This window comes from Echiichthys vipera, assembly GCF_963691815.1.
Source record: "Echiichthys vipera genome assembly, chromosome: 5".
In the NCBI taxonomy this organism is placed as follows: Eukaryota; Metazoa; Chordata; class Actinopteri; order Perciformes; family Trachinidae; genus Echiichthys; species Echiichthys vipera.
The window spans coordinates 18,810,698-18,826,582 of NC_139830.1; the positions used below are offsets into that span (position 1 = coordinate 18,810,698).

The following is a 15,885-nucleotide window of genomic DNA, read 5'->3' on the forward strand; positions in this document are numbered from 1 at the left end:
CAATACAGAATTCATAGGGCATGCTATATTGTAGCATCAGTGCAGTCTTTAGAGTGCAGTGCCAGGAGTAAAACCTACTAATGGTCCCAAAGATCCAGCATTATTTTTTTTTACAATAAGCAGATTTAATGACTGTTTTAAGTGTCTCTATCTAATTGAAAAATCAAAAAAGGGTGAAAAAAACACTTGAAGAAAAGTATACATTGGAAGCAGCCTGGAAAAACCCAGCAGCTTGTTCACAAGTCTGACGTAATCCTGAAACACTTTAATATTTAATTGAAGTGTTGTGAAATTAAAATGCTCAAGGAGAGAGGTATGGAGAGAGAGAGAGAGAGAGATATGGAGAGAGAGAGAGAGAGAGAGAGATGGAGGGAGAGAGAGAGAGAGAGAGAGAGAGAGAGAGAGAGGAGAGAGAGAGAGAGAGAGCGGGGGTCCTAGATAAACCACTAAAATACAGAACAGCAGCTCAACTCTCTGTTTAATTACACATTGGTTGATAATGGGCTATTATGTTTAAAAGGAGAGCTAATTGACTAGCATTATGAGAGGGGAAAAAGAAGGTGGTGTTTGCTGGCTGAAAGAGTGTCCTCTACACAACAACATCAAGAGTCCCCGCAGTTCCAACAATGTGGACCAGATTTTGTGAATCTACATGCTTTTAAAAGCAGATTGATACTGCATTGATGTCCAGTAAAGGAGGGGAATACTCTCCAAAGCGGAGCTGGGATGCAATTGGATCCAGGGTTATACTAAACCTGGACAACTCCCTGCTTCTATGTTGCCGGTCTGTCCAAAAAAAGAAGAACAGTGACCCCCTGTGGCTTTGACTAGAAAATGTAAACGCAATATGACTTAATTCTGAACCCAGGGCTGCTATAATTAAACAACTGTCCTACAACCATTTAAATAAGCATAGTGCAGATTCCAATTCAAAAGAATACAGTTTTTTTGAAGTGACACAGTATATTCAAACTAGTTTTCTAGGCCCTTACAGCATACGAAAGAACATGCTCTGGGGTTTGATGAATTAAGACTCAGTGTGCATTTAGTTGTGCCCCTACCCCCCACCATCTCCATCATATTCACACACGCACACACAAACACACACACACACACACGCACGCACGCACGCACGCACGCACGCACGCACGCACGCACGCACGCACGCACGCACGCACGCACACACACACACACACACACACACACACACACACACACACACACACAAAATGGGCCTCATTTATCAATCTTGCGTGAAAACGGGCGCAGATCTGAGCGCAGAATTGGTCGTAGGAAAGGACCCACATGTGATTTATGAAACATTCGTATCTGACCAATCTCAGCGTAGAATGAGCGGGCCTTGATAAATGCGGCGGCTGAATTCGATGGTCATTAACATGTTACGCCCTTAAATATTCCTGGTTCGGAGGTCTCGCCCACTGAGGTCAAACATGCAGAGGAGAAACGCTGGTACGAAAAGAAACACACAGATCGGCATCCTGACATCCGAGATGGAGCAAAATAAAGATAAAAACGCTGTATGGAAAAGAATAACGGAGGCAGTCAACCCGAAGCAGCGCTCCACTGAGAAATGAAATGAGAAATGGTCGTACGCATGTTTTTCTGCCGTACGTTCGTTTGATAAATGAGGGCCAATGTGTTTTACACACCCTCAGTGTATGACATGACATGTCCCAGGTGTGAAAGGGCCCATGTTCAACTTGACATGCCGCTGGCAGGTGATTAGCAGCAAGTCAGACCCTGCTGCCCCTCATCAGACATTATTGCACTGAAAGCTCCATCTCCATAATGCATAATTAGAAGAGTCATATGAATGCCCTTCACATGTCTGGAGGCATTTACAAAGAAACCCAGAGCTGGAATGCATACACAGAAATGGCTGCTATTGTTTTTAGTCCATTTCGGTTGCAGTCACAAGAGGATGTCATTTCGGTAGCTTCTAGATCCAGAGCCAGACACTTTCCACACAAGGTGGTGATGAAGTGGTGAGAGGTCACTAATGATTCTGTCAATCAATACCTTGGCTGGTGTGTCACAGCAAGTCTTCTTACATCCAGCCAGGGCTGTCACTCACTGTGGAGACCCGACACACCAACACCTGCAGCGCTGCCATACAGTACATCTTATCTAGGTGAGATATTATGACAAGAGGGATTATGTCAATTAAATCTGCAGCCCACAGCCCCAGCATCACAACTATGGAATAAGAAGCAGTATAAACCCATGGGTAGGCTGTCTCTTCAATCAATTTGCACGTAATGAATGAAGAAAAATGATTAAAAAATGTGAGTGTCCTCCATGAGGCTCCAATAAACCTAAACTAATTCAAGGGATTCCATAATCGCCTGACCTAGGCTTTTTGCTTTGTCCCTGGAATTACAGTAACAGGATTGTAAAGGCATTGGCTGCAGTTATACCCATCCTCTAGTGATGAAGAGACTGGTAGGGGGTTAGCATTAATTTCCAAAGCCTTATGTTGCATTTACATAATTACCATAAATCATCACAGGGATGTTCTGGTCCACGGTGGAAGAGAAGTGGGGAAAGGCTATTGGGAAATGTCATTTCTTGGAAGTGTAATAGCATGCAGTAGACCACTGCCTAGATAGCACCATGGTTTGTGAAACAATGTTAAGTACAAGACAAGGCATGTCTTTCTGTCTAGGAAACTGAAGGTTTCAATAGAATTATTCTCTACATTAGCTGCTGAATCAAAGGACCAGTCATTGTTCACAGACTGAGTCATCACTGCGTTGAATATTTATTGTATTATTATATCCCTGAAAGTGTTACTTTAATTTATTATAAATCTTAAAAAAACTACTGTAATAATACTACTAATAATACTGATAATAATGATATTATTACTTATACCAATACTAATACTACTAATCCTATAACTACTACTACTAATAATAATAATATTAAAAAATACTTTACAAAGTTTAACCCTCATTCTACTAATTGGGGTATCTGCAGACCCCATTGGTATACTTGTCATATCTCACATGTGCTTTATTATATCATGCCTTTGTCAGTCAGTGTGTTCCCAATGACTTCATGAAATTATCTTTAGTTTCTGTTTTAATTAGTGCTAGGTTTAATAAATGCAATAGATAAATAAAATGTTTGCCATGGGTTCTAACTTAAAGTGAAATTCCAGCGTAAAATTATCCCGGCGTCTTTTTCAGCAAATACATTCATCAAATAAGCCATCAAGGAAACTATTAACGGAGATATCCCAAACAGCGGAATGGGCTAACATTGATTAGCTTGGGGCAGCATGGTGAACACATTAAAATGGCTTTTTTTAACCACTAATACTGCTCAAAATAACACCAAACCTCTACAGTCGCATCATAAGAGTCCCTACACATTAACCAAAGCATCAATGGGCTCCTTCCTTTTGGATTGCATTTGGTAATCGACTTGAATGGACTTTACTACTAGAGGAGCTGGTACCGGGGCCAGTTGGTAAGTCTTTCCAAACACTCTTTTAAAACTTCGGGTTCACTAACTACGTTGTTGGTGCTTTGGGATATCTCTGTTAATAGTTGTTACACAAAAACAATTTACACAGTATGTAAATTAACTGCAACTAAAATAATATTAGTCTGTTTTTTTTTCCTTCGGATGACATTAATTACTAATCATGTTTTAAAAAGAAATAAAATACCATTTTGCTATGATTGTTGTTTCCTACAGTTTACTATTTGGGTCCCATTCAGTAGTCCTTGTAAATGAAACAAGGATAGATGCTAGTTCAGATTGTAAATCCATTTGAGCGCAAGATTTGGGGCTATAGGAATACATCTGACTTGTTTTGACTTGACTTTGTATAAACACTGATAATGCTTTATAAACTTTGTGTTAATAGAGATTGTGATTTTACCTTGAAATAATCTCAATAAAACTGAATAAAGACAATAAATAAGCAAAAATGGCTATAAAGAACTTTCCTTCCTATTTGTGACTAACTGAACACTGGTGAGCTATCTTTGTCTATCTCAGTGAATGGCACACCATGAGGTTAATGTACAGTAAATACAACAGAATGGGGGCATGGCGAGCCTGAGGGGGGAGTCATTCATACAATAACAATACTGAGGCCTAAGTGTAATAACCATTCAACTGGGGTGATATAATATGTGACCTTTCCTGCTTTCTTCCATCTATAGTAATGGAAGGTTGGCTTGTACAGCGAATAGAAAATACTGAGAAGAACAGGATCATATGAGCTCAGTGATACGGCAATAATTTGGCTCCTGTATTGGATTAGATGGGTGAAAATGAATGTGAGGGGTTAAATGCTTTGACACAGGGTACAGTCTGTGCAGGCTGCTGGCTCAGTAATCTGCTGAATGATTGGTGTGATGATGAACTTTGAGTCAGCTACAGAAAAGTCAGTGGGTTATTTCAGAACAGCTCCGAGCAGATGTCGAATATAACCTGGAGACCTAAGTAGGTAGTGAAACATTACTGAATGTGTCTTATCTCCGTGCAGTCAACTTTTTTATGTACCTGAACTGTACACAAAGCACAGATATAACTCCACAGAACTTCCCAAAACTTTGCCTGACCTATTTTTATCTCTCCTGCCAGGCTTCCATAGCCGTTGCTGCAGCTGCATGACCTGATAAAGCCAAGAGAATCGTAGGTGGGTTTGCAAGTGATAAAGAGACAGAGACCGAGGCAGAGAGTGAGAGTAAGAGCCGAGCGAGGAAGACAAGACATTAATTATGAAAGGCAGAGGCAAAAGTAAACTTTGACATGATAGAAAAGAGCAGGAGGAGGGGAACATTATGAGAGCGTTGATGGAGAGGGCAGAGAAGGAGAAGCATGACAGCTGGCAGATGGGGAAAGCGGCGCTGCTCTGCTCGGCCCAGTCTCACTGCACCTTAGCAGGCCAGATGGACTAACCTGCCCCTGTGTGCCCTTCACCAGCACACACACACACATAAACATTGATATATGTGCAGGAACATACATGTATGTTTTGCATAAGTCAACAAAGTAAATATATTTTCTGTACCTTCACCACATTAACCTGACATTACACTCTACAGTTTTAATTCAGCTATATGCACTGAGGTTAGATATATGTAAGAAAACTGAAAAACATGCAAAAATACAGTAAGTATTACTTTATACCCTTTCTAACATATTACACTAGACAAAGTAGGAATCACTTGAATAGAGTTATATTACTTGTTTGATCTTGAGTTCCTTGCTTTTCCAAAATAATCCAAAAACATATGTGTCTGCTACAACTGGTCCTATCACTCCCTAGGAAAAGCACAAAAAGAAAATGAAAAAGAAAAAAAAAAGAACCCAGTGCGATACAGGATCGCCCTCTAGTGTCAAAACCTGGTGACTACATCATAGATCACAGTTCAGCACCGGGGCAATGGACAACTCTCATACTCAAAATGCAAACTACAGATAAGCTAGGAAGTGAGACAGGAAATTAAAGTTTAAACAATTAAAAAAACATACATCTTGCATATTTTCTAGTTGTTTGTTTTGTCTGTTGTTTGTTTTCATCCTCATTTTTCTAGCAATTCATTGGCAGTCCTGCTAGAAAAATATTCGGCCAGTCCCCAAACACTATTGATCAATGTCTGGTTATAAAAAGACATCTATCATCTAGACAGTCTGGTATTAAAGCTGTAGTGGTCTGTGTGTCCATGCGCCTTTATCTGTGTGCGTATACTCACTCTCCCTTGTGTGTGTGCATTTGTGTGTACTTGTAGGTGGTCGGGGGTGGGGTGGGGGGGCTGTGTGTTGATGCGGTGCTGTATTATGAAACAATAAAATTTAGACAGCTGATTCATATCTGGGCATAAAAGATAGAGTTTTGTTAGGTTCTACTTTAATGAAATCTATAATTTCTGCCTCTCTGTGGTGTCGCCATGGAGCAGAGGGATCCATCATAAAGAGAGATATCGAGAGCTGTGCTATTTTGCAGGATTGCCATGGCAATGAGTGAGCTGAGTTACAATGTGAAAGATCATTTACACAGTAAAGAGTCACATATCAACTATATTTTAGTCGTAGTCTGAGAACATTACAGTCACCCCTCCTGAAAACACATGGGGATGAAAAAGTAGCTTGCTTATAGAAACACAGAAAGACCTGGGTATGTACACTGATGCACACAAGTGTGGTCCTGCACACGCACACACACGCACACACACTCACACGCACAAATGTACTCACACACATGCTGCAGTGTCATGCAGCACAGTTTTGTCAAAGACTGATGCTATAGGCACAAAGGTTACAAATTCAATCACTTTAGAGGTGGCTGCCACATCACTGTGTCTCTTTTCAAGCGTAAGTGTGTGCATGTGTGTGTAAGTGTGTGTGCATCATATAGACCCTGCCTGGTGTGGACTGTAGAATGTATTGCTGGGTCGACAGAAACAAAACTGTTAGAAATTCAAAGTGGAGGAGCTGTCACATCCACCACATGCATTACTTTACAGGAAGGACAATCAAATAAAGAGAGAAAAAAGGGACAGAGATGAAGAAGTGTATGAAGCGTGGCAGAGTTAAGATAATGTGGCAGATATTGTGTGGGCTGTTGCGATCACTCAGGTACAAAAAAAATATTATATATATATATATATATATATATATATATATATATTAACTTGTATGACAGGAGAAGCTGAGCCTCTGTATCCCACAGAGGAGAGCAGATCCACAGTGTCAGCACATTTAACCAGTCAACCAACATCTGTTTTTCATCCTCCTTTCCTCTCTACCACTCTGCTCTGTCTCCCTTGACCTTAGGCACACACACACACACACACACGCACACGCACACGCACACGAACACGCACACACACACACACACACACACACACTCTTCCTCTCAGTTATGATCATCTGCCTCTGTCAGAAGGTTTGAGTCACTGAGCTAAGCATTTCCTGGCCATCCCAAAGGATCTCAAAAACAACCATTATGATAACGTTTGTGTGGTGTACACATGTGTGTATAGAATATAGACTGCCTCCCGACTTTATCCACAACCTTCTTGACTGGAATACTGACCTGATTACAGCATCACATGTTGCTGTAAAGTTACTGCCTTTGAAGGAAGCAGTTTCATTCCAGTTGCTCCGCACCCTGAATATTCTTCACTCATAACCCATCTGACCCCCTTGTGTGTAAAAGCTTTTCTCTGCAGAGAATTGTGGGGGCAAGTACCACCTAAGTGTGCTTATACACACAACTCTCCATGCTGTCCCTGAGATTTAACCAGCCTGTTGACTTCAGGCTCAGAGATTAACAGAGAAGTGTACACACACTTGCTATTCAGCCAGAAGGCGGCATATGTGTCAGTACAGAATCATAATGACCAGAACAGAAGCAGTAGAGAAAATCCTTGGGGTTTATTGTGGGCTGGTTAAATGAAGGGAAGACGTGCTGAATGAGAATAGCTGTTCCACTGATTTCAATTCTTAGTGTGTGTATGTCAGACCAAACCCTTGTATATTTGCTCTTTGCTCCCAGTAAAGCGACTGGTTGTGAGTCTGCATACTGAAGAAATTGTGAGATACTGCCCCCTTCTGGACAGGAATGGGACTATACTTACTGTCCGATATTCTCCACATAAGGCAGCACAACACCCCGACTGTAATATCTTATATATGTGACATACTTCGCCTATAACATGCCTTATTTAGACAGTTCAAAATCACTGCAAAAGCCACTGGTGCCCATTACTAATTCATTAGCTAAGACACACATCCTCACACACACTGCCTCCGGAAACACCCGCCAGCAGAGTTGTTGAGAATGCCTTGAGTTTGTAACGGAGAATATGTCCAACATAGGCTTGACTTACTGGGGTGCTGCCGTCCGACAGGGTCGTCATGCTGATTGACATGCTCATCTTGTCAGAGGAGGAGAGGGAGGGTGGGGAGGGGCTTCTCTTCTCTGCTTCCTGTCTCTGGAGGAAGTCGCGCCAGGCCCGCTGGATACTACGTGTAGTGGTTAAGAGACACCATGGAAAACACAGATATGGGTGATTATCAACCTTTCAGGTTTGATGCATTTTTGAATTGCTAAAATGATAACATTAAAGCAGGTCACTTTACTAGGGAATCAGTCAATTCACAATTAGGGGAGTTTTCTTTCAAATTCAGATCATTCACAGAACTAGTCTTCTTTTTTTTGCATTATACCTTCTAACTAATTCCTCCACACACACACACACACACACACACACACACACACACACACACACACACACACACACACACACACACACACACACACACACACACACACACACTCAAACACATTTGCTGTTAGCTTAAGTTAGTTTATTGTGTTTTGTTTGTTGCATTTATTAATTTTTTAATAAATGTTAATGTTAATTTTTGGTATTTTTTCTGTATTAATTTTCTTTTTCAAATATTTAATTTGATAATCACACTTTTGATCCAATTAACCTGTAGTACCTACACATCTCAAGTTGGGAATTAGAGGAAAGGTTAGAAATACACAAATCAAGTATCCAGAGGGGTAATTTTCTGGAATGGAATCAAAGTCCGCTTTTTTTTTTTTTAGCTGTAGATAAACAATATACTCACATCAAAACCTTGGTGTCAATGGGCGGCATGTTGATATTGATGTTGTTGTCTAGATCCATGGTCAGTTGATTACTGTTAGGGGGAGGGGTGCAGGGGACATTCAGAGGACACACACACACAAGTCCAATCTCAGTCTGGGTTATCAGTAATTATAAAGCAAACCCTTGGTCCCATCTGCAGGGAACAAGCTTTTACAGAAGAGCAGGCTGCTCATTCTGTCTGTGTGTTGTGTTTATGGTGTGTGTGTGTGTGTTTGTGTGTGTAAACCCACCTCTGCAGCTGGAAACCCTCATCATTAACATGCTTGAAGCCACTCTGGAGGCTCTTCAGCTGCTCCTGTGAGATGGAGACAGAAGGGACAAATAGAGACACAGAAACAGAAATAAGAAAGCAGTTGACATCTCAGATATATAACTTGGGTGCAGACGCAGGGAATAAGAGGAGATCCCTACGGTGTATGTGTGTGTATGTATGTGTGTGTGTGTGTGTGTGTGTGTGTGTGTGTGTGTGTGTGTGTGTGTGTGTGTGTGTGTGTGTGTGTGTGTGTGTGTGTGTGTGTTGTGTGCAAATATGATTGAATTGGTGATCATTGTGCTGAGCTCAGGGACCCCTGCAGCAAGTGGTTTGGCAGCATTTTGGCTCAGTTAGATGTTTTCTTGTGAAGTTAGTGAGGTAAGCCAAGGAAAAAAAATGCTGCTTCAGCATTTCCAAGGCATTTGGCCCAAAAGCACCAAGATGAAAGTCAAACCCAGAGAGACAGGCAGAGAAGATGGAGAAGGACATAATTCACAAACTATATGGCACAGTTGTTGCAAATATGTGGCAGAGATGTTGGAGATTGGAACAATGAAACTTTGCACTTACACTCACTTAAATGTCTTTTTAGTTCCATTCTCCACTCCTCGCCTGCTGCTCTTCTTCCCTCTGCTCCATCCTTAAGCTTTAATAGTGCTGTGTAATGAGGACAGGCCTGCCTCTACATAATTGAGCAGACTAATTCAATTACAAGGGAGCAACAAAGTTTAAGTGGAGCAGTTCTTCCTGATGAGCCAAGAGGGTCACATCAGGGCACTGAGTAGCTACCAGCTATATCACAGGGTAATTGTGTGTGTATGTGTGTGTGTTTACAATGAAACCTGCAAAATCCCACAATTTTTAAAAACTTTTTGTTTGATTGCTCCATTACTGCATAATGACGTATGCATGGAATAATATATTGATGGCAGATTGGTCTATGAAGACACTCACACTAACACATACATTACATCTATTAGAAGCACTAAAACACTAAGAAAAATGGCTTTATTTCAGTGGTTACTCTGTGTTTCAATCTTAGGTGTTTAATATCAACGTGGTCTCATGGGAGGGCGTATAAATAGCACGCCACTTTTCATGACTTGCATGACTTTTCGCGTGCATGTCTACGCATATTAAGCTTTTCGCGTGTCATTTAACGCCCGTAGTTCCCCAGGGTTAGGGTTAGGGTTAGGGTCAGGGTTAGGGTCAGGGTTAGGGTTAGGGTTAGGGAAAGGGTTAGGGTAAGGGTTAGGGCATTTCACGCCCGTTATTTCAGCCATCCTTCACATGAAATATTGATTTAAAAACAACCCTCTGAAAGAAAGCTCCACCACTTCGTATTTCTCCGGAAAGTAGCGGAGAAATACGAACATGTGGGTTTTCCCTCAATGACATTTGTGCGTGAAATGACAACGCCATCTCTACACTATACAAGTCAATTGAGACTACATGGCGTGAAATGACACGCAAAAAACATGACATGCGTTGTAATTATACGCAAGATGGCTTAAGAGAAATAGCGTGTCATTCACACGCCTTTTGGTGAGACCAGGCTGTTAATATTCATTATATGGCAATGTATATGCTCTCTCCCTTAAAACCATAAAGGGGTCACAGAAAAAGTACCATTTTGAAGTGTAGATGAGTGCATATGTATGTATCTAATTGAATCACTGTCTTACTGGACTTTCAGCTAAACACAAAATCCCTGTCGAAACAGACCAGCATCATGTTTTTCTTTTCATAAAAAAAGGAAGGTCTATCTTGTTTGGCTGTTTGCCAAATTTCACTATGGCAGGCAGTGTTGTTTTTCTCATTAGTCTCCCTCCCAGAAGGAACTAGCAGCTCATTAGACAGAATCAAGGACTTTGACTAGTGATCAATGATTGCATTGATTGCATCAAGGAGCTGTTTTTCATCTTTATTAGTTTCTCTTTCCCTCTCAATTTCTCTCTGATGAGAAAAAGATATGTGAAAGCATAAATGTGGCTCGAATGTGTTCTTTACAAACCAAACACCCCTGAACTTTCTTCTGCTGTGAGAGTCAATGTCACCTCAGCCTTTTCCAAATCGACCCTAATTCTATCCTGGACAGAAAGCTGTGTCTCTCTTATAAAGTCTTTCACTCTCACACATGCACATCAAGACAAATACTTTTGAACACATTTTTTTTTAAAGGGCCTTGCGGGAATTCTGAGACAGGCAAGGCAGAGTGGTAAGAAATAAAGTAAAAGAAGTAAGATAGAAGACACTAAAATAACTTTAAGTCAGTGAGCTGTAGAATAAAGACTTTGGTAGTGAAAGAGACAACAGATGGAGAAATTAGCAAGTGGCATTGATGGAGGGATGAGCAAAGTATAAAGAGGAGGGATAATTGTGTGTTGGTGAGATTGGGTAATGGTGTTGCTGGGAGAATGAATGAGCCCATCATTTCAATTTCCCCTCAGAGTCACTGATGGCTCTGCCACGGGCCTGGTCAGGCAAACTATTAGCCCACCTCAGAAACAAGTTTACACACACACAGTGTACACATTTGCACATCAAATATTTTTAGCCACAGCCTCTCTTTTGTGAAAACAGTCTGGCCTTCCTTGGTAGTCTGTTTTGCTTGAAACTGCCTGTTTCTGTGGCCAGGCTGTGTCCACTCACACTCAATCAGAGGCAAGTACGGTGGGTCATGCCTCCGCCATCCAAGGGAAAAAGTATTGTGAACTGGAGTTGCACAGCTAGTCGGTTAGCTTGCCTTTTGCCACCATGCTCTCATGCTACACTGGTTATATGAAAAGGGCCAAACAAAATTGTGTCTCATCTCTTTCTGTGCTACGAGTGGGTGGATGAAGCATTCACTTTTTAAATTTTACAACAACTTGCTAGCTTGCTAATTCCCCCATGCTTAATGCTACACTGGTTGCCACCACAAAGAGAAGACACGGTGGCTATTTCAATAGAGTGAGTTGACAATGTGAGTAAACAGGCTGTTCACTTTTGTGCTTTTTCTACGTATTTATTTTGTGTGTAATCCATGTATTGAAAGCAGGAGATGAAGTACAAGACGGCCCACAGGACTTTCACGCAGGCGAGTAGGGTTTCCTGATGCCGAGTCATGCCCCGGACAGGTAACCCAAACCACAACCTTATTTCTAATCCTTACCATGTGGTTTTCATGCCTAACCTCTGTGACCCCTTGTAGGCTAATTCGGTCGCATAGTTTTGGTCCCTAAACTTAATTGACACCAAAAGCAACCGTCGCAGTCCACTTCCGGTCACTGTTTCGTAAGATATCAAATTAATTTTTGTGCAAAACAGAGGGGGCCAGAGCTTGGAGCTCTGTAGCGGGATACTACTGAATATGTGTGTTTGTGTCTGTGTTTGCTTGCAAAACAGAAAATACAACACTAGTATCCATAGCACATTATTCACCACTTAAATAAAACCCTGTCTTCAGCAGGACAATTATAATGATTTTAATATATGGTATTGATTTGAAAATCTACAACGGTATACATTTTGTAATTATTGTGTACCAAACCAAAGGTTGCAAGTGTTGTCCAAAAGCATTTTCTTCTGCTCTCCACACCTGAATCCTTTCATTCCTGCCTCAATGGAAAACCCCATCCCATATCTGGAGTAGGATTGCCAAAAAAGTGCCGGAACATAAACCAGAGGTTTGCATAATTTAGTTGCAGTGTCGACAGAAAATCTATAGTCATTTTGGGCTTTGGCAGTGCCAAGCAGGCTTTTATTGATTGGTGTGTGTATATGTGTGTGTGCAAATATGTGTGTTGGTGAATTTATGGTAGAGTCAGGAAGAGCAGAGAGAGAAGGAGGCAGAGGGGAAAAGAGAGAGATGCTGATGGAGAAGAGACCTTGAACCTACAGTACACACTACTACAACAGAAGAAATAGAGCTACTGACAGCCAAATACAGACCACAAGCCCTCCTGTGTTATCCTTCCCACCCTCAACCCTCTCCATCTCCATCCATTTCCTCTTTCATCAATCTTATCTCCTTCACTCCATTTTCAAGAACTAATATGAAAATAAAAAAGACAGGCATGAGGAGGCCATGAGAAAGCACAGGATTAAGAGAGATGAAAAAGGGGAAAATGACAATTCGATCGCACTGTGAGAAATGAACTGGCCTTCTTCTTGAAATGGGAGGACAGGAATAAGGGCCTACAGGGTTTGAAAGGAGGTATCCGGCAGGCTCCTTACTGCTTTCACCCTTACACAACTCCATATAGCAGTGCATGGAACAAGTTTTCATCACTATTTACAGAACACACGGTCCAGCAGCCTGTCCAGTGTGCACACAGGCTTAACTTATTACAGAAATGTGCTCTTTCAACAGAGAATACATTTCAGGCATACACTGTCATTTAAGATTGCAAGGGTGTACATGCATTAACATCCTTGAGTTGCAGTTGGCAGTGATTTAGAAAATGACTAAAAGGTTGCCTTTGCATATTGTATAGTATTACAGTTGCCCTCTCAGCCTTTTATTTGCAAGATACACTGCCTCACTTCTGATAGGGTCTTAGGGCTTTTATACTGCTCATTGTTTTTATATTGTTTTTACTGTCTCGAAGTTGTTTCTATCATGTTTATTGTCTTACCGTTGTGTGCGGTGTCATTGCTGTCTTATCGTCTTGTTAATAGAACGTTTTAAAACCTGGCTGCACATCACAATTTCTATAATGGGGCTATAAAGAATGACTTAACCTGTCTTGACTTTAAAGACTTTACAGAAGTGATTTTTTTTTAAAAACTCAACATGTTTGTGATATTGTTGCAGCAGTTGGATTCATCATCAGCAGCCATCAATGCTAAAAACTGATCACATGCAACTCATTTTCAAATGACCATTTTTTGAGACTCATCTAGCTTGTGAAGGAAGGTTAAATGTTCGTAAATCATAAAAAAAGGCTTTGTTACTGTATGATGGAAAAACAACATAGGGGACAGGGGAGGGAGGGGCTGAGTGATTGACGCTCTGAGAGGTCAGCCGTGGGCGACAAAGGGCAGGGGAAAGATAAAGATACAGCACTTTGCAGAGACACAGAGAGTGATTCCGTTGAGAGTCGGCAAGGGAGTTGAAGAGGAAGAGAATATGAAAGCAGGTTCTTTGTTGGCGGCAAAAAGAAAAAATATGGAGGTGAAAGAATAAGCCTGTGGGCTCTGAAGATATTAAACTGGACCAATGCCAGCCAGCCAGAGAAACACAGAAAAGAGAGAAACGGCCTGCCTGGGAAATGGCCTTCATCTCTCCTGTACATGGGGTATAAATCTGTCTCATGTACCTCCAACTGACACACACGCACGCACGCACGCACGCACGCACGCACACACACACACACACACACACACACACACACACACACACACACACACACACACACACACACACACACACACACACACACACACACACACACACACACACACACACACACATGATTTAAATACCTCTCCTGCTCCTCTAAATGCCCCCTTAACTCAATTCAGGGGTCTCCTCTCTCCTCTCTCCACACAGAGGAGACAAATCCATACATCTAAAGAGCCTATACATCATTAATTTCCCTAATTGCACTGTATTTTCAACTCTCTCACTCTTTAAGGTCATCTTCTTTTCCTCTCCGAACATCCCAAACACAATATCTTCTCAGGTTTTCCCCACATTTTTGTATCTACTTCTTTGCTATAATCTTTTCTCGATTGTCTGGTGTTTCTTCCACAGTCTCTCAGTCTGTTGGTTTTACTTTTCAATACTTGATGAGCGTCCTGATGTGAAGTGCTGGATTCTGGGTCGACACGTACTGTCTTCCAGCACTGCAGAACCGTCACAGCTGTGTTTGTTTTTCAGGTGAACTCATTTAACTATAGTATCCAGAAAGCTGCACACACAGATATTTATACTGAACACAAACACAAACATATTGTACAGTATGCGTTTTCTAACTTACATTTAACCAGATAATTGCAGATCAATTACAGATGGCGTGATATTTTGCAGACAAAGCATGCAACCAGTAGGAAAATAAAAACACAATCAAAATCAAAACAGAGGGAATAACATTACATGTATCTTGTGTAGTAGTAGTAGTCTGAAATCCAATTGACTGACTGATGAAAAATAAACAGATTTAAAAACCTCTCAACAAACATGTTCAACCTATGCGACTATGACTTTATGAAAGTATTATCAAAAAAATTTACTTAAATTATCAAAAGTACTCAATCCAATTGAAAAGCGAATCTTATCCTACACTATAGCATTATTACTGTATTATTACTGTAGATTGTGATAAATTCTTGTGTATGAAGCGCTTTGCTGTAGCTGGTCTATTCAGAGCTAATTTTACCTATTTTGTTCATTTCGTACCTCAGATTTGGTCAGATGAAAATATTCAGAAGCAGTTGGACAAGACGCACAAAAACTCAGAGGTCTATGGAAAGATTTTTAAACAAAGCGACGCATCGCGATGACGTCAATCGATGCATGTGACGTGTTACGGCGTGATGACGTATAGGCAGGCAAGAAGCATTCTGCCGAGGCCCAGGTAGTGTGAGCACAAACGGGCCTGGGGCACGGGGGGAGAGGGAGGGGGGACAAGTACCCTAAAGCCCGGGGCGCGGTACGGACGGACAGTGTGAGTGCGCCCTCAATGTGCTTCTCTACATGGCCTTGTCAGGACAATTTTTATTCTGTTTTATCTGTCTTCTGTTGAGATTTGATTCCTGTTTCCTGTCTTGTGCTGTCTTTTGCTTGCCCCACCCTGATTGTCATTACCCCTTTCTTGTTTTTGTCTTTTATTTCTTTGAGTATCTGAAAAGCGCTATAAATAATGAATTAATTATTATTATAATTATCATTATCTAGGTTTTAATTCTAACTTAATTATGTTACATTAATGTGATTCATATATTTCTATGTTGCCTATTGCTTTTACTTGCTGTATA

The 15,885-nt window shown here is 41.1% G+C and overlaps 1 protein-coding gene across 1 annotated transcript in view; it reads right to left on the minus strand.

The window, feature by feature from the left end:
* schip1 (schwannomin interacting protein 1) overlaps window positions 1-15,885 on the minus strand; it is a 223,477-nt gene that overhangs the window by 142,491 nt on the left and 65,101 nt on the right. Inside the window, exons 6-8 of the mRNA XM_083913704.1 lie at window positions 8,900-8,964; window positions 8,629-8,700; window positions 7,878-8,013 (exon numbers count right to left, since the gene is read on the minus strand). Of these exons, the coding sequence (XP_083769830.1) occupies window positions 7,878-8,013; window positions 8,629-8,700; window positions 8,900-8,964 (273 nt within the window). The remainder of the gene's footprint in view (window positions 1-7,877; window positions 8,014-8,628; window positions 8,701-8,899; window positions 8,965-15,885) is intronic.